The sequence below is a fragment of the Ixodes scapularis genome, unplaced genomic scaffold, assembly GCF_016920785.2.
Source record: "Ixodes scapularis isolate PalLabHiFi unplaced genomic scaffold, ASM1692078v2 PGA_scaffold1__304_contigs__length_218370807, whole genome shotgun sequence".
NCBI lineage: Eukaryota > Metazoa > Arthropoda > Arachnida > Ixodida > Ixodidae > Ixodes > Ixodes scapularis.
In genome coordinates this window covers 73,691,854-73,718,040 of record NW_024609846.1, presented here as the reverse complement: position 1 = coordinate 73,718,040, position 26,187 = coordinate 73,691,854, and the positions used below count along the sequence as shown (strand labels likewise).

Genomic DNA, 26,187 nt, shown 5'->3' with positions numbered 1-26,187 from the left:
GCTTTCTTGGAACCTTAATAAACGCTGAGGTGGCCACAGGCCAAATGATTACCTCTAAAATGTAGGGTATATAAGGCTGCAGAGCAGTCAACAAGGCCGTGATTCAGGTGTTGTGAGTGCTTCATGGTGTTTGTGGAGATTGTTTGTTTCTTCTGTGTATTTGTGGGATGTATGTAGTGCGTTCCAAAACTATATAGGAACGCAATTTCAAAACAAAATATAACATTAAAAAATGTTCGCAATTTTTTTTACCTTATTTTGCGGCAGCAAGTTTGGAGCGGAGTGAAAAGCCTCTAGGCCTTTCAAATCTTTGTTAAATAAATAGCTAAGGTTTGAGTTGCGTCATTGTATACCATGTGTTTTCCAGATATTTCTATAATGACTGTTTCTCTTTGTTTTTATGACAATGGCTGTCTTGTTATTTATTCTCATTGTAACTTGTTGTACTGTTATTTCCGCAGTATGAACTGCAGGGGGCAGAGGCCCTGTCAGGCATCATGCCTTTGTCTCTGCCCCCTGTGCGCGTATATAAAATCCGCAAAACAAATAAAGAAAAAAATTCGCGTGGCTGAAGTTTTTTTTGTATAAAAAGCTGTAGTGTTTCAATTGATACAAACTACTGAAAAGGCACATTAGAGGCGAAAGAAGACTTCTTATTTAAGAGGGGGCCAATATTCAATAAAAATACTAAAAAAAGTCAGATGAAACGGTGTTGATATTTTATAGCCTCCGATGTTCTTTTTGAACAGCTTTTCAAAAGAAAAACACTACAGTATTTTGTAAGTGTAAAAACGCTCTCGTTCTACATCCCAGCATCCGAGCCCCGAGCCTGTGAAACCTGTATGATCTACTTAAAATTAAGGCACTTCGTAAAAATCGACAGAATGTTCTATGATGAGGGAAATTTATAGTTTGCATCCGGCAATAACTATAACATCATTTATTCATTCGTGTACAAATAAAGAGCATTTTCTGGGTTTTTACGATTTGTTTAAAAAAAAAAGGGAGTGAAAGCTCCACTTATGCGGTTTGTGCAAGTGAGTCATACGGCCAGGGAAACCTGGATACTCGTCACGATAATTCAGCTAACAACTATATTGAGTTAATTAACTATTCAATTAGTGAAAGTAAACATGCTCTCAATTAGGAACTTGACTAGCGTCATCGAAAACCAATTATTCAGTCAATTTTAAAAAGACTTGAAACGCGTGGGAAGCACAGGGAAGAGTGAACTTTACCACAAGTGCAGCAGGAGAAAGGCTACCGGTGCGGTAGCGTGCCCGTGCGGTCTTTCCGTCTCTTAGCATCCGCGTTTTCTCAACATCAGCACTCCCTGTCTCTGTTGCGCGAATGATAAATTTAACGCACTCTTGCGCTCCGCGCGCGCTCGAAGACTTTTTCTAGAAATTACTAATATAGTGGTTTTCAATGATGCTCAGCAACTTTCTAATTGGACATACGTTCATTTTCAATAGTTAGAAAGGTCATTATTCGGCTTATTGTGGCGATTACTTGCCTATACTATGTCTTCCTGACCGCAGAACGCATCTGCACAGAACACATTAGTGTTGCTCTCACGAGTTTTTGTAAAAATCTGTAAAGCCTAAAGAAACACCCTGTATATCCGTGTAATAATATTTAGCAATAGTAACATCCTAAATTAGAGCATCGTGTAGGATCCTTCATCCGCACCTGAGCAGTGGAAGTGCAAGAACCCGCTACAACCGAAACTTCTTGGGTCAAATACTCCAGCATGGAGACAAAGTGTGGCTGCACCAGCCACGCCGCACCAAAGGTCACTGCCCGTAACTTCAGCCCAATTGGGAAGGCCCCTACGAAGTTGTCAAGCGACTAAACGACGTCGTTTACCGGGTTTGGCCTCTGCTGATCCAGAGGGTTCACTTAGTTCATTATCTTAGGCTAATTCCCTATCAACCCGACTGAATATTTTTTGTGCCACCTTGGGGCGAGGTTCATGTGTTGTCAGGGGTCACTGTTATGGCGGTTCTACGAATGGGAACACTACGAAAAGGAGGGCACGAAGAGGGTGCGAGAAAGAAAGTGAATGACGAAGAACGTTGAACGCCAAACGCAGGGCTTTTAAACAGTCTTGATTTTCGTAACAAGATATTTAAAAACTCCAAGAGAGTTTGTATAAAGAGTGCTATAAAATGTATCTGTGTGATGAAGGAATTATAGCCGCCTGACACCAGTGTTCAATAACGTCCAATTCAAGATTTCACCGTGATAGCTGTCTAATAATCGGAGTAAAACTATGATATCTATGGCTCTACAAGACGACTGAATTAACTTTTAGTATCTGACTTCCATGATAGGGCATTCTAACTTAACACATAAATTTGGCACTAGGAGGTGCATTACTGGTTGCATTTTAGTAGTAGTAGTAGTAATAATAATAATAATAATAACCTTCATCAGCAACGGTATTCGTACTTTGGGTGGCTCGCAAGGCAAGACAAATGCGAAGCGCAAGTTCGTCTGCTTCTTTTGCAGGGGTTGTGGTGACGTCAGATCGCAGGGCTCTGATTGGCGTTGATTGAAAGATAGTGGATACACTTCAAGGCAGCTTGCTTCAAGGTCGACCCCCTTCAATCAAAGCCAATCAGAACTAGGCGTCGTTCTGACGTCACCATACCCCTGCAAAAAAAAGCAGACGAACTTACGCTACGAATAGGCAGGATCTTGAACGCATAAGTGTATGCTATCCAGCCACCCAAAGCATCAAATAAAATGCTTAAATCAAATTCACAAACTTCAAGTCCCATTGCTTCCTTCGGATCAAATTGGAGTTAAAAGCGTTCGTGTTAAATAAACAAAAAGCTACTGTAGGTCATTGGGATATTTAATAAACGTTCAATAAAAAAGGTCGTAAACAAAATCATTCTCACTTCGCTCGCATTATTTGTTTTGCTAACTGTGCATCCACTTGTAAATAACTCCTGGCGTTATTTCTAGCATTGCTTGAAGGACCGAAAGGACCATGCAAGTCTTTGAGCTATGCCTACAAAGATGTTTCAGAACTACCCTGTTGCATATCTTGTACCTGCATATGCCAGAAATCAATGCCGTTCGAAAGGGGACAATATTCATATATTCGCACTGAGAAATGGTAATCCAAATTTATGAACTCCAATGAACCGACACTCACGATCTTCATATCCATGTATGGTGCTGCACATTTGCACAATCAGAGCCAGCGTAAGCAGCATATTTTAGCAGTATAGATGCGCTTTTCGCAGGTTAGCAAGAGAGACCAAATGCCTCCTCAAAATCAAACCGTTGGAGTATGTGGCCAGCAAACAGCCACTGGGATTTATACGGACATTAAATGAACCCTTGCCCTTTTTCAAGGAACCGGTTTATTTCATGCATTTCGTTTTGTCGTTTGTTTGTTTTTTTCCTTCGCCAGAGAAGTTAGTGCGATTTTTCTTTTTCATTGGCCATGTCTATTGTTGTTGCATTTCTATTTTTGTTTTTTCTTCTTACGTCAGAGGGATCGCGGAAGACAATCTAGAGAGACATCTGGGTTTTGTTATTCTGCCTCCTTCTGAAATACGTTTTCATCATATTAAAAATGTCACTTGCTATTTTTCGTTAAAATTAAATACGTAGGGTGCAAGAAGTAAAGGCATTCTCACAAATCTTTGCATTTACCAAATGTTACTTTTGATTTTACATCAAATTACACAAGTACCGGGTGTTGTCAAAACAAAAGGAACGTGCTTTTTCTTTTCTCTGCTTGCGTAAATAATTTATACGTACCGCGAAAAACTGCAACTCGGTGAGGATGTGACGCTAGTGGTTGGAGTAGAGCGCGAACGTTTGAGTACATGAAGTTACCTGAGTCAAAATATAAAAGGGAAAGACTATATTTTTGTGGAGCCGATGTCTTTCTAAGCCTAATATCGTCCAAGTACGAGCTGACGTTGTGGACGCATGTGGCATTTCTATTTGTCAGTGAAAAACACTTGGCAGCAACCAAGAAAGTGTTGTTTTCTTTCTTGCTGACATTCCGATCTTTTTTTTTTCTGAAATAATTTTTTGAGGCGACCACAACGCCATTCTTTAGTATTGACATTGTCATAGGCTTAGGTGGGGGTCAGCTCAGGAAGAAATTTATTTTTTGCTATTGTATCTTTTGATCCAGATAAGGTGTTCTCAAACTTTGGCATACCACCCCAGCAGCTAGCATCAGGTTCTTATGAAGCACCTGTTTCCTGAAATGCGTAGTTCTTTTACGCGGGACGAAAAACACGTTTCTTTTTTCTTAAGAACTCACGTATTTTTAGTTACGGCAAAATTCTTATCTTGTACCAACGACCTGTATGTGTTCATTATGCCTTTTAATTCACCTTGTAAGAGCCCTGTATGGGCTGACAGTATTAATAAATGAATGAACGAATGAATGAATAAAATCATAAATAGTACAATATTTAAAAGGCTCTTATGAGCCTTTAGCTAAATGATTTTGCCTCATAGCTTTTGTCTGTTCTTTTTTATAATACCGCAATAATCACTAGCTCTCAGAGCACAACTTTACTGGCAGTTTCCGTCCACTGTTGTTGGGTACGCATAGTAAAACACGTGAAAAGGCGCCTTTTACCCCACACTTTTCTGGGGAAATTTGCTTGAAACTTGTTTTCTTTTGGTAAATGAGGCGCTCCAGCTGGAGCCATTGCACTATATGTTCCCACCCGGTGCCTATACAGTGCCACTAAGTACAGCCAACTCCAGCAAAACAAAAACTATTTTACCATTTAATAAGCGAGTTGCACATGCGCATTTTGCGCGAAACAGGGGACCCAGAGCACGGACATCAAAGACGCGGTGAACTGCGCCAGTCGAGGCGTTTGTACTGCCAAGGTCATACGTATTTACGCTAATGTTTTTAAGTGTTTGAAACTAACAAAAACATTTGATTACGGTGCAAGCTTTGCGTTCTAAAGATAGAGATTTTTGTCATCCTGAATCACTTAGACTTTAAATCTGAAGGAGCACGTAACGTAATTTTGAGTTTATAAATATAAAACAATTATGAATTGGTAAAGCTTTGAATAATGAATTCCGGTTACGTTCATGTTTTCGCGTATTACGTCCGTCTCGCAATTTATAAATATTGTGGGTTATGATGTTTTTATCTTCGCCTCATTCGCAATAATTTTTTTAGTCGTGAACTGCTGAGCTAACTCTAGCCTGAGAGGTTCCTTATAGTAATAAGTAACTTTTTCGAGTATTTCGAACTCTACTCAGATGCTTTTTAGAGTTGGGTATTAAGCACTATACTCAGTTACTATTTTATCTTGTTCTCTGGTTTTTAACTCTGACATTTTTCTAGTATTTTGTGCAACACTCATTATTTGTCATCGCGCAGTTGTTCAATGCCAATTTGTTTTAACGAGCTGAATAGCCAGCTGAACAATCATATATATTGGGATGTCATCAGCTTTATGCACGTTTGTAACGCCGAAGAACGATTGAAACTAGAGATTATTAGAACCAACCAGCTTGCCGCATCTTACGGACCAACCGAAAGTTTTAAGATAAAACGCTATTTTCTAAAAATATAAAAATAATAAATGGAAATTCCAGAATTGCTATAAAGGTTGTTTCGAAATTGAAAATCAACGTACCAGGTGTCAAGTCCAATTATTTTACCAACAAAAGAACTTCATGAACGGCGTCCTCTGATCCCGATTACTAGCTTTACATTTTAACAAATATTGCGCGTTCGGTAACAAAAAGTTTAGTATTGCAGTAAAAAAAAAACGGTTTTCTTTTCCTCCAAAGTTCCCAGTATATTTCGCGAACGGACAGCGGTCAATAAGTTAGGCCCAAAACTCCGCGCTGTGCAAGTACGTTTTCCCGTAGCGCTTTAATGCACTTTTGAGTATCTGGCCCCATATGCGGAAAGTTTCCGATTTCCGGGGAAGGCCCGACAAAACGCCCCGCCCCCCCCCCCCCCCCCCCCCCGGAACCAGGTTACAAATGCGATTTCGTCTAGCGTATAGTTATTCGAAATAAGTCATTTTGCAGTGCAACATGGTAATGAGAATCAATCTCCAGATACAAGAGCAACCGAATAAATGTACGAGTATGGTTAGTAATTTCGCTTTGTCATCTTGTTAGTTTTGATCGCGAACATCTCTCTATGCATATATCTCCGTCCTAGTACAAAAGTAGCAATTACGTGAAACCCGTTTAGAACGAACCCACGTACAGCGAATTATTGTCGATATCGAACTCACGGAAAATGTAGATAAAAATGCATGAAAAAAGTCATTTTTATAACGAACATTATATTGGCTATATCGAACTTTTTTCCCCCGGGAAGGTCTCCAAAAACGCGCAAACAATCGTCTTCTAGCCTGTCCTTTCCCCCAAAAACAGAAGTAGGAAAGAAAGAAAATTCCAAAAGCTCAAGTTGCGAACATAATTGAGCGAAGAGAAGCGATTCAAAAGGGCAAAGAGCTAAAAAAAAAACAAAAAAACACTCTGCACGCAGGAACAGAAAAAAAAAAACTTTTAATCCCAATACGGTTGTCCACGAAGAGAAGCGATTCAAAAGGAGGAATAAGCTAAAAAAAAAAAACTGCACGCATGCCCAAAAAAAAAAAAAAAAAATCTTTCCAGCGCGGAGTTACAAGGCGAAGCGAAGAGATGAGAAAGAAAGAAAAACTCTCGGCCTTACTACGAACGCATTGTGGAAGTTCGTTGTAAATTTTTTTGCGATATCGAATTACTTGCTATATCGAACTGATCGTAGCGTTTCCTGCTGTTCGTTATAAACGGGTTTGACTTACTATCGTTTTGTTTGTGATATTGCTAGAACAGTATTAGGATGCAGGCTCCCACCTTACTCCTTCGTGTCTCGAATGTCGAAGTTGAAGGGAACGAAGACAGTGAGTGTAATGAAAAGCAAGTACCATCGCCTCCGGCGGAGGCGATAGTACTTGCTTTTCCGAAGGGCTCGGGAGAGGGGGTTGAAGGGGGAGGGGAGGGGCTCTGCCCCCCTCCCTTTGGAAATTTTGGGGAGACGGGGGAGGGGCCTGAACCCCCCCCCCCCTCTCTCGCCGTAGTTGGCGCCTGGCCCATTCTCAGCAAATGAGGAGTTTAATTGTTGAGAAAACTTGATGCTCTGGCTAAGTATGTTCAAGGCCTGCTTCGGCTAGAACTGATGGTGTGAATGTTCTTTGCTTCTCCGCATTGTGGCAGAAACACTAGCTGTGCATAATCCGCACGGCGGCGCCGATCCTATCTGTGAAATGACATGTGTACACACGCCGCCTTATTTTATCCGATTAGGGGATTTGTTTTATTATGACTAGAAAGAAAAAAAAAGAGGTTTAAGTTTCTTTTATATCAGCTTTTACAAAAATGAGCTCCCTATATTTTTAGTTTTCAGAGCTCATGTGTACTTTCATAGCTTTAATAGATGCGTAGAATTTTATTGTCGCATGGATATCAAGAGCCTCTCTATTCTGTTGCATTAGACTCATCGCATTGCACAAGGCTCCAGCATACCATGAATCAACTGATGAACCCTCGCCCAGCTATGACCGCACGTTTCCGCTTATTCTCCTTTTCCGGGTAGTAGTCGCCGTCTTGAATCGTAGATTTTGCGGTATGAGGGTAAACATTCTCTTTTCCGCGCCAGGCAACTGGAGGGTGTTTACGTTTTTCGACGACCTTCAATGCTGCTTGTTTTCCTCTTTTATATTTATTTACTTGTTTAAAGTTGTAATGTCTCTTCTTTTTTTTCCATCCCCCCCCCCCACCCCAAATACCGTATATGTGAACAGTGTGACTGAGGACGAGGGAAAACGGAGGTCTATAAAATTTCAGCACATTGAGACAAATATTCCATGGCTTCAGGGTGTGTGTGTGTTTTTGTGTGTGTGTGGGGGGGGGGGGTACTACGTCGAATCTAACGCAAACGTCATACATCTGTTCAGCTAATCACCTATCTGAGCCGCACCCCTGCTTGTTTTGACGAGGTACGGCATCGAACAGGCGTGCTGCTGTGTAACATCTACAGCTTTGAGCACGTTACAGACAACGCGTTAACACTCTCAGGCCGCACTGGATATGTTACCCCTCCACTCTCGCTTTTTAAAAGTTCACAGAACCCAATTTGCTTTCCTTCATTGAATACCAGAGGGATCGACGCATAAAAACACGAAAGGCTCTTTACGAATTGCAATGCACTTCCGCTGACAAAGAACGTCTGAAAGGGGGAACTTTTAGTCAACGTCACAGTTCTGCGCCAGGGTGACAACCCGGCCACATAACCTAAAAGTTAAATGTCTCTTTTCTCTACACTAAAAGACGAAGTCTCTCTTCAAGTCTTGAAAACTAATATCCTCAGATAGCGATTTGGACAGCAGGTGGCGCCATGGTTTCTGTGCCGAATAAATGAATTAAAACAAAAATTATTCAAACGGGATTGGGTAAGGATTAAACATAGGATCCCTGGGTTCTTCTGTGCGAGATCTCCGCTTCACCCGCCACCGATCCCCCGCACTCATTGGAGCCTTTTTATTGCAAAGGTCTAACGCGAAAGCGAACTCAAACGGGAAAGGAAAGGCCATTGTTAGACAAGTGTTTCTCGTGAACTCTATCAAAAAGGTGATACACGCGATCAGAGAAAAACGGAAAGGAAGAACTTTACATGATTTTAATCGTTACTTCACAGGCGCTGGTCAGGGGTTTTGTTGAGTTTTGTTTCGCCTTGCACGCGTCGTAAAAGCTTCTTTGGCAATGCTTGGTTGGCAGCAAAATGGGATTTCAAAATGAGAATAGTTCAAGGCGGATATTTAACCTTTAGAGGAAACAAAATAAACGCGAAGCTTTCTGGTCTGTTTCGTTTTCTGGTCACTCCTTGGTTTATGTGCCTTACTTGAATTTGACTTCGTCCAAAATTTGGCAGCGTTGTTCGTGTCCAAAAAATTATGAAATTTTCTTACTTGGCCACGCCCGCTCTAATTCTTTTCTGCACCCCTCTTATAAAATTATGCATATTCTATCCCCCCCCCCCCCCCCCGCGAAAGTAAAGACAAAATTCACGTCCAACCCTAAACTAAGCGGGCCTAGGGGGACGTAAGCTCTTACAGCATGTAACACCAAAAGCATGATATGCAACAAAACACCTTCAGGACGCCACACTGCCGTTTGCAGAAAAAGAAAGTATTTTCATGCTGCTATGGTATTTGTTCGTACAATAGCCACTCAATGAGATGCTTCGTGGCATCCACTCTTCCACCATTTTGGTGCTCAAAATAATAGTGGTCAATTATCAGCAGCTTTATCTGAAGTCAGGGGAAGTGGTTTTCCCTCTTCCAGAAATCTTAAAAGAGTCCGCGACGGGGCACCATGGTACCGCCTGAGCTTCCTTGCTCCGTGCGTTAAAAAACTGGGGAAGCCGCATTTTCGAATATATAGGTACACGTTGCGAATTGCGCCACCTATGCGCCCAGCACCAAAATGGCGGCACCCACAGGACAGTCGAAGATGAAGTGCCGATACTCTATAGGCGTAGCTTATTGGTGCGACTAAGAGGCAGTTTCTTACTTGATTACTACCACTGTGATTGGCAAGATTTTGCTTCTTCTTGCCCTTCCAGGTGAACGAGGGAACTGCCGCCACGTGCAGAAAGTTCGCCTTTCACCACGTGCCTTTCATTTCCTATTGTTTTATCATTTTACAAAAAAAAATATCAGGCTGAAGCGAAGCAATAGTTGGCAGATTTACTAAGAATGGAAGAAAACTTCCCAAAAGGTTAACTGGATGAACCTTATTGTGTTCATTTCTTGTGAGTTCATCGCATGCCGTTCACCTCTGCAAGGTTCAAGCAACGCTGCAACGGGTACAGCGATAGGCGTGGCCACACTCTTCTACACCCTCACGTTCTCTGCGTTTCTTTATGGATTGGCTATCAGGCGCTTCTTATGATAATCGTAAGCGCGCGCTGGGGTTAAAACAAGGCTGAGTAACGCTCGGGTAATGGTAATATCAAAAATACAAGCATTGAAAATAAATATGCACTGAAAATACTTGAATATTTTGTACTGAAATACGAACAGCATGTTTCTCTGAACACTGGCCAAATTGTTTTTGCAAAAAATATGCATCACAATGAAAAATAGGTAATGTCCTATTGTTCTCTGCCTAAGGGCCTATTTGGGAACATTAATAACCTTCCCTATAATTTTGAGTAATTCACAGTTTAATTGACAAGTTTAACAGAAAGGTTATAATCGCCACCTCTCTAGCCGTTATCCTAAGTTACTGAATTAGCCAAATTTCGAAAAACATATTATGTATACAAGTACATTACTTTATAACGTTCTAAAAAAAAAAGAGTCGAATTAGACGTTTTTCCCATATGCAGCTGCTAGTGCACCTTTCTGGCGAAATTCAGCGGCGTAAAAACTCACGTGATCGCGGGGCACGCGCCGCTTCATCACTGCGGCGCTATCACTCTCCCCATCGCCGTCGCCCCGTCGCCTGTCGCAGAACGTCAACTATGGTAAGACGCGCTATCGCTCCCTCTAGCTCGGTTTGCACTCCCCCTCCCCATCCCCCCACACACAGAAACCACTTTTTATTAACGTTTTCTTCACGATATGTGTATTATCTGGAATAATAAAGAGGACAAACTTTTGAAGCTCATTAATGTCATGAACAGTTTTAAACCGCATACTAAATTTACATATACCTACTTTGACACAGAAATACACTTTCTTGGCGTTAAGCTGAGGATTCTAGAAACTAATTTTGCAACGACATTTTAACACCTTAAATTTCGCAAGTACAGCGTAAAACATGCAGTCCTTGGACGAGTCTTGCAGGACGCTTGTGGTCAGAGGTCTCGACACAGTTACGTCTAATTTCCTTTCGGTTATCATATTGCTTTTCTGCAAGTCGTACAATAGTTTTGCAGATGTGAAATTATTTTTTTCTCAGCCTTTCACCAGCCCACGGTTGCAGTTGGGCAAATGACTCTTTAGTTTGAATGTTGTTCGGTGTCTACAAGTAATTCAGAAAAAAAAAATGTCTATTGGAAGTAAGATCATATTGACACCCATACTCTATGTCACCTCAAGAAAAAAAGAAGTTCATGCTCATTATTGATAAGCCGCGCGAAGCCGCTCTTACAAAATTTGGCTGTCGGAGGAAGAAGCGATGATTGTGGCGTTTAAAACGTGTACGCCATGATGAGATAGCATATATCTAATCTAAATTTAACCTACATATACTTTAACTATCCACATAAAGGGGAAATTAGTGATGCTCCGCGAGGAGCCTAAACTTTTTTTACTGCGGTTCTTGAGGTGAAATCGAGTATAGACAGCTTTTCTTGTATACATGCCTTGCAAGTGACGTCACGCTAGGGAAGGACGGGGCCCCGCACCATACTGGTGGTTGACTTCACACCGCGCGGATGCGCTTACCAAGGCATAGGATGCCGCTAACGGCCCGGACATGCGCTAACATACACCACATTTTCAACAAAGGTACAGTGAACTTATAAAAACGTGCCGAGCTTACAATTATGACGTTTATCCAGTACGTGCGGACTTTTTCGGCATTGGTGCGATTGCGCTACGAGCAGAAAGTTTCGAAATGCCGCCGACGAAGTTTAGACGCGGAGTGCTGCCGTGTCGCCAAAAAAAGAAAAAAAAGCTTAATTGCCCGCTTCATAATTTGACGAGCGGCTCTATGAGTAGCTTGTAGAAAAATTGCTCCGATTTTGCGAAATACTGGTAAACAACGCAATGTTACCGTCATACGCTAAACCCTGATACAAAGATAAATCAAATAACGGACAAGACAACTCTCATTGTCTCAGGGTTTATATTATGATGTTTCCTAGCCAGCTCGTCTGCCTACTTTGGCTCCTTGCAAAGGTTACCGTCTCGCGGACGGCACAAACCGATGACCCGGCGGCGGCGTCTCGGCGAGCTTGCACACGGGGTCCGCCGCCGACCGATTCGTCTGGTCGGCCTCGCAGCGCGACACTCGCCCGGATTCGGTCGGGGGCCCCGAAGGTGCGCTCGAAGCGTGGTAACGGCGTTATGTAACGAAGGCCAAAGGCCATATGCACCACGAACGAGCAAAAGCCGATGCAAAAGCGCGCGCAAACGTAAACAACAGTAGAAAAGTGCCGTCGTTCGCCGCTATGAAATGCGTCCCGCAAACTCGATAATCCGCGGCCGCATCCCTTTCCTGCCGCTCGTACTTTTAACTTGACGGCTACTCTGTCTCGCGGGGCATGCCGACGAAACGATCGGACGATCGTCGGGATACGGGGTAATCGCTACAGCCGAGCGCGGCGCAGTTTACCATTGCTCTCGCTGCGAAGGGCCATCGAGTCAACCACCAGCATGGTAGATACCGGTGTTCGACGTCATCATGTGACGTAGGTGCAAGGCATGTATAAAGCAACAAGCAAATTGCATTAGAAACCGTCAAGTTGAGCACAAACGGTGAGCACCAGCTCACCGTTTGCAGGTTTCCAAAGCAGGCATGCCTCCAGCAGGTGAAGAGTCAGTTCTCAAAAAAAAGTGTACGGTCACCTCAAGTGTCGCTGCAAATATTGGCTCCTGCACAACTAGCCAAGTCGGCAGCGCGCTTGGCTCCCACTCCTGCGACGCCACTTACCGAAACGACGCTTCTGCAAAAGTGCCCAGCAACCTCGCGTTGTCGTCGACGGCCACGACGCTTCGACACTCGCGGATACCGGAGCGGACTACTCCGTTTTGAGTGAGAGACTCTCTCGACGCCTACGGAAAGTCATTACACCCTGGGATGACCCGCAGATACTCACTACCGAAGGACACCTTATTACAACCGTTGGAAGGTGCGCCGTTCGCGATTCATGGCGAAAGCTGTCCGGTGAAGTTCGTCGTTCTTCAGGACTGAGCACGGGATGTTCTCGGAATGGACCTCTTGTGCGAGTACGATGCAGTCATCGACCTAGGAGAGAACAGGTTAAAACTCCGACGACCTGCCCAGACACCGGAAGGACCTACCGTAAAGGCAGCCGCTGATCGAGTCCTCACCGATCATCTGAACCCGCCGTCCCGGTCGAGGGTTTTGGTACCCGTCGAGCCCGATTAAGCTTGCTGCGTCGAAGTTCTGCTCGAGGACAGCGTCCAGCTGCTTCTTGAAAGGGAAATCGGAGTCGCAAGGGGTGTAACAACTCTTCAAGAATGACGTGTAACAGAGCTCGTTACAAGCTTCCGACAAGAGCTGTAGCGCGTTACCAAAGGTATTGCCATGGGCCAGATCGAGGAACTCTGGGACCCCAGAGAACGCCACCCACGGAACTTGACATTGATCCGAAGCTTCCTGCTCCAGAGCAGGACGACTGCTTCAACTTCTCCGGAGGGTTCATTGAGTGCTCTGCAACCTCCTCAAGGTTGCGACAAGGGACAGTAGAGAAGCAACGGATTCTTACCGATGACGCCCCGCCCCGGTCCATTACTCACCGAACCGAGTGGTGGACCGGGAGGCGTTTGCCTGGAGAAGGAGAAAAACGTCTCGTTCCTCCCTTCTTCTTGTGCCCACTCGAGGGCGCGTCAGTAGAAGGGAAGAAAACGCGCCATTGCTACCTCTTCCCTCCATTTTTTTCTTAGAGTGCAGTATCCGTAGTTTGAATGCCGCGTACCAAGTTTTCTCTTTGAACTCATTGCCATGCGGCATTCGAAGCGCGGATATTGCGGTGAATCGCGTTCGAATCTGTATGCAGAAAGATTTTTGTATGATGTATATATAGCAGGGCATCTGCCCGCCGCCATGTCTCTGCTATTGCTGGCAAGTGCGTGCATTTACAAGCTTGCCAATGATACGTCCACGCGCACGCTGCACATGACATACTTGCACGCATGAGGCACCAGTGAGGCGCCATGCTTGCAATGATCTATAACCAGTGTGACCCCGCCCTTATGGTTCGGCTGTTCCCGTCATCGTAGCAATTGGGCACAAGTTACTACCGGAATGCATGTTGAGGCATTAAGGCAATAATTATCGAAAGCCAAAATCGACTGCTCACGCAGTGCTCGAGCGTGTCCGTTCAATGAGCTACGTTTAAATATCGTCACCGCGGGGAACGTAAAGCTTGATGACGGAACCCTGAGGATTCGTTATCCGTAAATCACGTTTAACATGACAAACCTTTTTTTTTTTTTTTTCGGGGGGGGGGGGGGGGGGGGGGGTGGCGGGAGGGGGGGGAGAGGGGTTCAGAAAACAACATTGCGGCGCCCTGAATTGCTCGCTTCAGAACAAAATCATAATAGTCGCTGCACTTTTATGCACGTTCATCAAAAATGAATGATGCAGCGGGTTCTCGCTTTGCCTTTCGCTTAAATCCCGAAGTATAAGCGATGACCTCGCCCTGTTTAATAGATCACCTTCTGATTGTGGCCCGGTTTTCAAGCCTGTAGGACCGCGGTAATTGTTGGCATGACAGCGTCTCGCGGATTCTCCTGCTTGGATCTCGCACAAGAACAAAGACACAGAAAAGGAGCACACAGGCACGCATAAGTACTAACTCGCAACTGTTTCAAGAGCACGAAAGCAAATACTTTACTTCAGCTACGTTTCAAAAACAGCGCGCGTAACCAATCGTGCCTTGTATACTGCGGGTGTTATGCACTGGATCAGTGACATGGGGCAGAAGCCACGTCAGACAGACTGGACTTTGTGTTAATGTCAGCATTAGAAAACTTGCAACATTCTTTACAAAACAGTGGGTTGTTATCTTCCATGCTTTGCAGACGCATTAAAGGTACCATGAAATTATATTTCAACTTCTTCCTCCCTTTAGCGAAAGGAGAAATCACGCGGTCGTGAAGTGCTTTGGCACCGGTACGATGACTCCAAGCTTCCACCGTCCTTCTTAAGCACACCATGAAACTTGTTATTCGCAAGCGATGATAGCTGCCGTCACGGCACACATTAGCCACGAACGCGCGAATTCAAACATTTGTCGACGCATTGATCGTTGACGAGCGCATACGTCCGCGTGACGCAGTGGGCGTGTCCAACGCGGCTTCCTCGCTCGGCTAAGAGAATTTCCGTTTCCGGTAGAAAGGCATACATTACGTCACGGCCAACAGATTTCACATGTTGGTGGCCGAATCCGGTCTAGTCGGGGAGGAAAGCACACGTAAGTTTTCATACTTTTTTGGGGGGGCGGGGGGCAAAACTGGAGGCAGTAAAACGGAAATGGATTCCTGGGTCGCTAGACTCGTCAAACACAAGTTGGGGCTGAAGTTCGCAGAGCGTGCTGATTGGAGTTTCGCGCCGATGGCGTCACGGAGACGAGATGTCAATCATCCAAACACTCTCGGTGCTCAAATTCCAGCGAGATTATGCGCCGTATTCTTAAACGCTACTCGACTCGAAACTCGGCTCGAAACTCGACTTGAGGGTGGTTTTGCGATTCATAAACAAATCTCCACTCGAAACTCCACTCGACTCCAAAATCTCCACTCGAAACTCCAAAATTTACTCGAGATCTCGAGTCTGCGCCGGAGCTACCTTGAACGGCCACTCGAGTCACTCGAGTGCGTTCAGTGTCATGGCGGCCGACGCATCGTTCGCCGACTTCGTCGACTTCGTGTTAAGAACGGACGAAGTTCTTCACGACGACCGAGACCCCGACCAGGACGTCGATGTGCGGAGACGACGTTGCCGGGACCGGCTCAATCCGCTGGAGCATTTCAACGATTGGGAATTCCTGGTGCGCTATCGTTTTACAAAATCGACAGTTGTAAGCCTCCTGCAGTGCCTGCCGCTGGAAGCAAACGAGAGCAGTCGCGGCCTGCCACTGTCCCCGATGCTCCAGCTCCTCGTAGCGCTAAGATTTTATGGCGCCGGGACTTTTTATGTAGTCACGGGCGACCTCGTAAACGTGTCGCAGCCGACGGTGTGCCGCGTAATCGAGCGCGTCTCCCGGGTCCTCGCCGAGACTCTCTTTCCCCGCCTCGTGGATTTCCCGGAGGGCGACTGCGACGAGGTCATGCGGGATTTCTACGACATCGGGAAGTTCCCCAGTGTGACTGGGTGCATCGACTGCACCCACGTCAAAATAAAGGGACCTGGCGGTCCCAATGGGGAAGTCTTCAGGAACAGGAAGGGGTTCTTCTCCCTCAACGTGCAGGTAAGTTCCCTTCTGTTTGTGCTGTTAGCAACAGCGAAAAAGTTGAAAACAACGGCACGCCAAGACGCGGCGTCGCACGTGAAAGCTCGGCGATATCGTGACTGATATATACTAGAACTTGTGAAGAGATCTGCACTCTGCGACAGTGCAGAGTGGTGGTGGGCCAGCTAGAGAGGGTTCAAAACCAAGAATTATGTATTGTGTGTTTGGAAACATACATTTGATTGGGTGCCGAGATGGCTTTTGTTATTTTATAGCAAACGCTCATGCTTCATAGTATTTTCCCCTTGAATTATACTTTTCGAAGAAAATATTAGGGAGATTTTATCCCGTGCTCAAATTCTCTTCTATTATACCGCGTGAAAAACCTAGTAATTAAGCCACATTGAAGCTTACGTCACATAAAACTGCGAGAACTCAAATGCTAGTTAATTTCCAAAGCTTGCAGATGCACTTTGTCAAAAATATACTAATCATAGTAGAAATATCAGCTTGAGCACTTGTGTTCATATCATGGCAACCTGCTCATCCCTGTACTGCTCCTTCCTATCCACAGGCCATCACAGGACCCCAGCTGCAGTTTTTTGACCTTGTTGCTAGATGGCCAGGCTCCGTGCATGACAGCAGGATATTCGATAACAGTCGTGCAAGGGTCCTGTACGAGAATCGGCGCATCCCTGGCCTGCTGCTCGGAGATGCAGGCTATGCCTGCATGTCATTTCTTCTGACGCCCCTGAGCAGCCCAGGTGTAGCCAACAGCCCAAAGGGCAGGTATGTACTAGTTTGTTGGAAGAAATAATGGCATGAAATTCAGAACAGCTAACAAGAAGTGATGCTGTAGCCACAGTGTTCCTATTGGTTACTATTATTTCTGCAAATCTTTGTCACAGCTAGATTCACGAGCTTTGGGCCTTTGTATGGCAAAAAGAGCTGGCATTATTCACTTCCTGTGGACAAATTTTTGTTTCAAAAGTATGTAGCATACAACATTCTAGTTCTATTTTTATTTTCCTTGAGAACATTTGTTGTTCTTCCTCGTCACAGTTAGTCGGTGTCAATTGTTGCTTTTTGTCACTACAATTGGACTAGGGCCAAGAACTTGAATTAAGACGGTAATGTAGAAAACACAAGCCAAAACCACTGTATGCAGAACAGTAGCCTCTGGTAAGCAATAGAAAATGCCGAAAATGCAGCTAGCATGGATGGGCCGCACTGTACAAGTTACTGAACCATACTCATGGTTGCAGCAGTGGCGATTTTTACACCTGAAGACCTTTATCTTGCAACGTTGCTTCCATTACCAATGCTGCACCATATAGGTACCAAGCAGCTCACCCAAAAACAAGGAACTCGGTCGAACGGGCATTTGGAGTGTTCAAGCGACACTTCCCATGCCTGGACATGCGGCTACAGTACAAGGCGGAACGGTCAGCCCTCATCATCACCGCCTGTGCTGCGCTGCACAACCTGGCCCTGCTGCGAAAAGAGCCATGCCCACCTGCTCTACCCTCTCCACCAGTACCCCGACGCCGGAAGCGGCTGCGTCCTCATGTACTACCATCACCTCCAGACCCTGTCGACACAATCAACGGGTCGCTGAAACGCACACAGATCATCGGACTGTGTTTCCAATTGGGATATTCAACCAGTAGCACATGTTTATAGTCAATGACAGGTCAAGGATAGTGTACAAGCTGGAGATGAGGAAGCAGACAGAAGCTTGAGGTGGAGAGGAGAAACCTCCTCACCACTTAAAGCTTCCGTCCTATTTCTCCTCTCCAGCTTGTACTCCGTTCTTGACCCGTCACTGACTCGTGCAAATACTCGGACACGAATCCAGTAGTAAGCTCTCGGATAAATTGATTCTTAAATCAAATTCCGGGTATTCGGTCATTTAAACATATTCTGGGAAAGACTTGTGGCCAGCACAGAGCTAACGAAAGACCTGCTTTTTCCTTCAATTCTAGTGTGCTGTTTCATTCAACTTCCGAATATGCAAAACACATTTGGTTCTACCGTTTCACTACAATGTTACGCACATAATTAAAATAAATAAGTAAATCCTCAGAATGCAACTAAACTGAAAGAACCCAAATTTAATCATGATTCCCACACCCTTGTTGCTTGCAGCGCAGGGCTGCCAGCTGCTCCACCTTTATCTCTCTCTCCAGCTGGAGCAGCTGGAACTCTGCCCGTCCGCGTCGTCGCTGCTCAAACAGCTTGTTTCGGAGTATGCGCATCTCCATTAAATGTTGCGCCTCCTTTCGCCGATCTTCCCTCTCGAGGATGTCGACACGGGCATCCTTTTCGGGAGCCAGGATCCGCTCTAATGCTGCGATGCGGTTCCCAGCTTTTCTGGATGCCCCGCTTGGCAGCTCAGCACGGGGCAGGTAATGCCCCTTGCCGGCAGAGTCGCATACGCAGCTCCAACGCTGCTCTCTTGGAGAGGTGAGGCGGACGGCTCAGGAGCATCTGGGCATGCAAAACACATTGGCACTGTGAGTGCTAGGGGAAGAGCAGGTACACAGGGGAAGAGGCCCAACAGCCACATGGGCCTTTCGCAGAAATGTTCAAAGCTAAGCGTTGGCAAACTACAAAGCGTTTTCGATGGGTTATGCTCTGCACCAGTTCTAGCACTGTGGATGGTTTACGGTTGCATTATCATATAATTTGTGTCCCTCTGCTTCAACTTTCACGTCGTGCTTTGACTACGTGCGTTTTTGCCCCGATAGCATGTTTTGTTCAGTTGGTTAACGACAGACTTTGCCATGTCGGACAGCTGATGCGATCAAATTCCTATCTGAGAAACAAACAAGAGTAACTGCACTATGTAAACCTTCCTCAAAGGGGACACCACAACATGTGTACACTCAGACGGTTGTTATGGCAGACACTTTGTTAAGAGCAAATATGCGCAAGCTTGTCGCTAACTTGCAGCAGTGAACAAAAAGTTGGGGCGCAAACAAGCTGGTGAAAGTTTAACAAAAGTTTAAGGCGAAAACCCCAAAACTGGGGAAAAGAGTGACAGCACAACACGCAAGTCTCAAACACAGCTGAAATTTATTGCGCAGAGGTTCGTGTGTATTCATGTTCACAAACAAACCGGAGCGCCCCCCGCGGACGCCACCGGCGCCGCGCATGCGCGATGGAGTGTGGGCAAGAATCTCGCCGTCGCCCATAAACAAACCATTAAAATGCGATGTTGTCCGCGTCGGTATGAGTCCCCCTGCCCTTTTTCGCGTTCTAATTGTTGATTCGACGTCTTTCTGGCAATGTCTGACTACTTCAGCAGCCTCAGTGAAATTACCGAGGCTCGTTACGCCACAAAACTTCGCATGAATAATGTGACATGCGGCGATTCATTCCGCGTGGACGCCGCAGAATGGACGCTAAAGCCTGATTCGCATGATGACATTTTGCTCGCAAATTTCAGTCGCAACGTCACTCGAACTACAAAAGCGTGAACCGTAGCTCAGATGGTCGACGTCGATACTGAAAATCGCAAGCAGAATCGGACGGACCAAGTGAATCAGGCATAAGAAGTCGGTGATGGCCACTGGTAACAATGATCAACATCTCCTTGCATCTACTGTTTACATCGAGTCTGCTTACCAACCTTAAAACTTAAGTTTTTTGAGGCCTGTGCTTACTTCTTATCGCAAGTACCGAGCCAAGATTTGATCTACGGGCCGGTGTCGCCTAAAAGAGCAGACAAGCAGAAACGTTTGAAAGAGCGGACGACAGTTCGAACGACCACGCGGCCGCTTGAACTTGAATGCGCTCTGAACGTAGTTCACAAGTGGTCCGTACAACTTGACGGTTTTCCGGCGTTTATGTTGGAACAAAGCAAATAAATCTGACGACCACAAGTATCCGTGAATTCAGCCAAAGTGCTTCACGCCCAAGCAATCGTGGTCCGAAGGCGTCTGGTTTTCCCTTTTCACGGCATATTTCCACGTCGTGGGACGAACCGAGCGAATGAGAACTGACCTTAAAACTTTTCTCCCCCCTTTCGGCACTGCCCCAGTTGCGGCGTTTTGACAAGAAGGCAGGTTTTTGCCTGGTTTCTTTGAAAACAAGGCAGGAATACACGTCTCATATGGGGACATCCGCCCACAGCTCCAGACCGGAAGTGCGTCCGATGCGCCACCACCGCGTCGTGACGTAACAGAGATGAGTTGGTGTATAGGGTCTCCAAGCCCCCACAGCTGTGTTTGAGACTCGTGTGTTGTGCTGTTGTTTTTTTTTCCCGTCCCTGGGTTGTTGCCTTAAATTATGTTACAACATGGGTTGTCTTGTCAGATTGTATCTCCAGGAAAACAAATAAATCAGCATTTGGATTTAAACCAAACACATCTTTAGCAGAAAATCTTAATATTTTATACTTCCCTAAATGAGTAAATAATTTTTAAACAGCTTAAACTGCTCCTCAAATGAGCAGTGTTTACACTGTCAACCTTGACAACAGCGGAGGCTCTGTAGTAGCAGAATGCAAAGAGATTTATTTGTGTCCCTCCATTTTTGTTTTTGTTGCCCGTAACAGCAGTGCAAGTGTTACGATGTGGCTCATTGTTGTTGTGCTAGATATTTTTCGTGAATGGGACGAGACTTTTGTGGTTGTCACCTTTCATACTTTTCCATGAAATATATAGCAGCTGTAAAATGGATTAGTGCAATGCGTCGCAAGCACGAGATTTCCATGAAGGAATTTTGGGAAAAAAGACCTACAATCGCTGATGAATGCTCGGCAAAAAAAATATCTCCATAAAAAGTTTCATAACTAGAAGCGCTCAAATTGGAGAGGTGCCCCGCAATGTCTTCTCGATACCAATAGACCCTTTGCAAAAATCCCATAAGCCCGCGCGTGCCACGAGACGAATATTGAGAGTCCTAGGTACGCCCCTCCCATTGTTCTTCCTCCTGCTACCATGTGGCATACGCAAGCAGGTGCACAGAAATGCGAGAGGTTATCTCATTGGCTATCTTTTGTCAGGCTGCCCTTTTCTTATCCCTCTCCTTTGCACCGGCTCCGTCGATTGCTACACAAACTCTTTGTTGAGCCTAGTCGAACTGTGCCACGGTTGCGGTGCAAAATAAGTGGATTCGGTGACACTGCAAGACGTGATGGTAAGTTGCGATGAATGAAGTATTTCAATAGGTGAATAGCTTCACCTGTAGAGATGCGCTTACACTGCCACAGATGCGGTACGCCGCCAACGACGGTTTGGCGGATGGCTGCGACTGCTGCTGGCGGCAGCTGCCGCAACTCGCTCGCTGTCGCGGAAGCGCAACGAGAAGGCACGTGATCTGCACCAAGTCTTCCCAAAATTCTCTGCCGTCGTGGCGCTGTACGCTTTGCAACAGGTCTATTAACCACTAGTTTTGGTTTCAATTTACAGTGCTACGTCGCGACCCACTGCTCGCATTTTCAATTTTGAAACTTCGAAGATATGTACAATAGTGTAGATGTTGCCGAGCAATAAAAGAACACGGCTTGGGTGCCCGCTTTTTTTTTCCAGGTTTGTTGTTAAAATGATACGAGTCGCAAATACAAGTAGACATGTTACGGCTCACAGTACTCATCATCGACATGTTGGTGCAAATTTGTCCTAATCCAAAAGACCCCAGTTACCTGGCACGTCGTCCCAGCGGGCGTGACTGTCATCGCCTTCAGTGCCTCGCACCATTGCCTCAAACATAGCGGCCAGAGGCAGCGACAGCACTGGCCGGTCTCTTGTTCTGTCGCTGTCACAGAGATTTGTGACCACTGTCTCCATGTGGTCTGCCGCCGCTCCCACAAGGATGAGTGAGGGGCTCATCGGCCGGCTTGTTCGTGGCCCACCTCCTGTGACAGAAACCAAAGAATTTGAAGCTCACATTGGAGAGAGAGTGAGCAAAGTATGGGGCGAACAATTCAAAGTGCACACTGAATTTTCCAAATGCCTCCGTGCGAGTTAAAAACAATTATTAGGGGTACTAGAGCGAACCCAACAAAGAGAGAATCTGGCACAACCCAGCGGAGGACCACTTTTAACCACCTGGAACCTTCTTATGGGCAATTGAAAGCTGGGCACTTTGTTAGAATAGGCTTCCGGCATGATGCAAGGACCTTTTTTTTTTTTTCCAGCGGCGATTGTAGAAATAGAAATGTCAATAACGCCAAATGTTCTACAAAAAATATGTAAAAACAATAAAGAAGTAGTAGGCCCACTTTGGATCGAACCTGGATCTGCTGCCTGCGTATGCAGCGGACTAAGCTACGCTACAGCTTTGAACAACTCTTGGGTTGCCAAAGGCATAGTAGCGCTTTTTTGGACGAGGACAAAAGAAAGAAAGACAAGACAGACACGAGCGCTCGTGTCTGTCTTGTCTTTCCTTCTTTTGTCCTCGTCCAAAAAAGCGCTACCATGCCTTTGGCAACCCAAGACCAATACCAACTAGCCCAACATACAGCTTTGAACAACTCGTTTTAACAATTCGTTTTATACGAGACCCAACAAGGTGCACGACGTCGTGCACATAGCATTGTTCTGGCCGAAAAGGACTTCTCTGCGATGTTTACTTTTTACACATCGGGAACGGTTTACCAAATATACAAATGGTCGACTTACCCGTGACGTGGATGTCTCTCGTTTCGTCGGACTTCGTTTTTTTGTACCTGGATTTTTCGTTCTCCCAACGCTTCTTAAGTTGCTTAGCGCTTCGTGGGCGGACGTTTGGCTGGCTGTTATACTCGGTGCTGAGTTTCTCCCAAGCTTTAAGTTTAGCCTCCTTCGAGTAGTTATTTGTCTTTTTGCTTTCCAGAATTCGCGCATGCTTGGTTACGAGCGCTTGGAGGAGCGCCTTCTCCTCCGCAGTATAAATAAAACGAGCCCCTGCCCACTCTTCGGTATCGGCCATTTCCGAGTCGTTGCCGTTGGGGTCGTCCATGATTCGTCGTGCGAGGCGGCGAGGCGGCGAGGCGACGAAGTAGGGCTGCACGGGGCGAAATCAAGAAAGACCGAGACGGGATCGACAAACCGTGAGATGGACGACTGTCGACGAGAGAACGACCAGACGCAGTTAGCGAATGCGCTTGTTGCCAGACAAGATAACGACTTTGTCCGTTTTGTCGCTCAAACACGTCTAATCTTTACGCTGCCTTAATAAAACTTCGTAGTTCACTAATTCGATGTTTGTATGGTACACATTTTTAGATAACACGAACGAATATATTTATTTTTCACGTGAAAATGGTGTTTTGAATAAAACTTTTGGCTATTTCTCGCTCCCAGACGTCCTCAAGCTTGTTGGAGTGGAGAACGGAATCTCGAGTTCGAGTGAGTGGCGATTCGCGTCTGTGAATACGAATGGCACTTCGAGTGGAGTCGCGCGTCCACACTCCACTCAAGTCGAGTCGAGTTTGGAGTCGAGTGGGGGAACGTTTATGAATACGGCGGATGAAACACGAAGTCGTGGTGAGCTTCACCGGAGCGCGCGCGAGCAACAGCCTGGGGTCAGCCGACTGAGCGGCTGCACTAATGACGTCGCGCCCGCGTGTCTCTACATCCCTACGCCGCGCTACAGTCAGTAGGAAGTTTTCGTAAACCGGATTTCTCCCTCCGCTAAGCACTCCGAAACGAAGAAGCCGCTACTGCGCCTGCGCGCAGATGGCCGTGACTGTAGAGTTCCGGGAATCGTAGCGGGTTGCGGAGAGCGTTGCGGGACAACGGAAACGATCTGCGAAAACTTTCTCATGATGTCTAGATTGTCCCTAGGCGGGGTGTGAATATACTGAACTTTCTTGTAACAAAATTGTCGTTTGTGGAAGTTATTAGTGACGAAAAAGTGACGTTTCACAACTTTGGGAAATAGTTGTTTGAGGCCAAAATCTTCGCTTCGAATCGAGGCAAAGGTGGATGCTTTCATGCGCTATCAACCATGGATATGTTCGAACCCTACTCGAACAGACCCCAATTACTCACTTTACATGTGTGGGAACCACGTGTTCCCTTGTCTCCCTATCTACGCCTAGCACACGCAGGCCGTGAGGACCGGGATGGCGGCGGCTTCCCGGATACAAGGCAAGGCAGCATTCCTCGAAGAGGGTGGTGTCTCCTTCGCCCTTTTTGGCGAATGTGCCCCCGGCGCACCTATTTGCAATATTCCCAAGCGCCCCGGCCCGCACTCAAGAGATCAGGGGGACGGTGTTCCTTCAGCTGTTCATTAAAATTTATTCCACAAAAGAGGACGCTCTCAGCACGCAACAAACATATTCAAGAGTCTCGCAGGGGACTGATCTGTAGCATCAACTAGAGTTTAAGGCCCATCAAACAGTAAAACGTTGATCATGACGCGACCCCCACCACACAGAGGTAGCGGCACGACCACCGGCGGAGGAATTCTTGTTCGCCAAGGGAGAACCACTGGTCGTCCAGGTTGGCGGTGAGTTTTTTTCGGATGTCCCACAACAGCGGCCACAACGCGCGGCGTCGTTGTCGCTGGGCCGTCACAGCGCAACGGTTTCGCCACAGCCCCCACTCACATATTGCCATAGTAGACGTCCACCCCGAGACCGCGAAACGAGCGCTGTATTATGCGCCATAGGTCCTTCGCCGGTACACACTCTCTCACGACGTGCGCGTTTGTTTCTATTGCAATTTGCACCACAATTGACGCACTGCGCGGCTCGTACCACGCCCCAACGGAATAGCCTGTCTTTTGTTGGGAGGACAGCCGAACCCTTTAACCATTCTAAGTCGCGCACGTGGTCCGGCAGCACGGACGACGTCAGTGCCAGCCACGGGTACGACTGCACCGCGCCAGGCGGCGGCGGGGGTTGGTCTGCCACAACTAGGCGTTCGACAAGACGCAGGGGCCTTGAGTATCTCCCCTCATGACACGTAGATGTAGACGCTGAGCTTGTCGAAGAGATCCGCGGTAGACTTGAAAATTTGCGGGGGTCGTCTCCGCGCGGGGCCGAAGAGGGCTCGGAAGAGAGTCTCCCAAGAGACGGTTATTGGCCCCGAGGAAGTAGAGCGTGAGCGGCCGTGCTGGGTTATCGTGGTCGTCAAGGATTGACGGGGTTGTCTTCAGGGCCAGTATGGGCGCTTCCAGCTCCATGCACGGAAAGCTCCACCCTCCTTCACAGCAGGGGAGGCATAAGCGGGAGCGCCTCACTAGTTCCGTGCGGTTGTTCCAAAAGAAGGCAAACAGCGCCGAGCGCGCTTGGAGAATGAAGGGGCGCGGTAGGAGGGATGCGGGCCACATGCCACAACCTTCCGCAGAATACCGACTGGACAAGGTACCGCCGCACAGCCATGGGAAGTCGTAAAGGCCACCCTCAGCGGCCTTCTCGGTGATCTCTTGTCGCAGGTTGGCCCAGGTCCCCAGAGCCACGCCGGAGGCGTCGTAGAGACGCCAAGGATGGCGACGGACTGGGTTCGTGGCAGCGATGGCGGGCACGTGGGCGGAGCCCCGATGAAGAGAGATTTGCTTTTTTCAGGGTTCAACCGCGCGCCGGAGAGGCACGCGTACTCGGCGAAGAGCCGGAGGGCCTTCACCAGGCTGTCTTTGCCGAGCAGGTAGATGGTCACGCCGTCCGCATACGACGAGACGCGAAGCTCACCGGACCCAGGTAGAGCGAGTCTACTTATGCTGGGGTGCCTGTCGAGTCCAACTAGAAAAGGCTCCAAGCTGAGGGCGAAAAGGAACGGGGCAGCGGGCACCGCTGCCGAACTCCACGCGTCACCGGAAAGTGTGCCACTAAGGAGCCGCTCAGGAACAGGTCACTTTGCAAGTCACTGTACAAGGCTGCGAACAGCTGAGCGCTGCTCTCGGAGGAGAAGCCAAACAAGTCGAGAACACAGAGCAGGTATTGGTGCTCGACGAGGTCGAACGCCTCGGCTTGGTCCAACGAGACGAGAAGCCCGTTCGCCCGTCGGGAGAGTGTGAATTCCAAAATGTCGTGAGTGAGAATCGTCAAAGTATGTATGCTGCGGCCCGACACCAAGCACGTCTGT

The 26,187-nt window shown here is 46.7% G+C and overlaps 1 protein-coding gene and 1 pseudogene across 1 annotated transcript in view; both read right to left on the bottom strand.

The window, feature by feature from the left end:
- LOC115314361 overlaps positions 1–3,309 on the bottom strand; it is a 56,779-nt gene extending 53,470 nt beyond the window's left edge. Inside the window, exon 1 of the mRNA XM_040210610.1 lies at positions 3,170–3,309. Coding sequence (XP_040066544.1) covers positions 3,170–3,230 — 61 coding nt within the window. The 5' untranslated portion in view covers positions 3,231–3,309. The remainder of the gene's footprint in view (positions 1–3,169) is intronic.
- Positions 3,310–18,260: 14,951 nt separating this feature from the next.
- Positions 18,261–23,116, bottom strand: LOC120840189 (annotated as a pseudogene).
- Between the last annotated feature and the right edge of the window lie 3,071 nt (positions 23,117–26,187).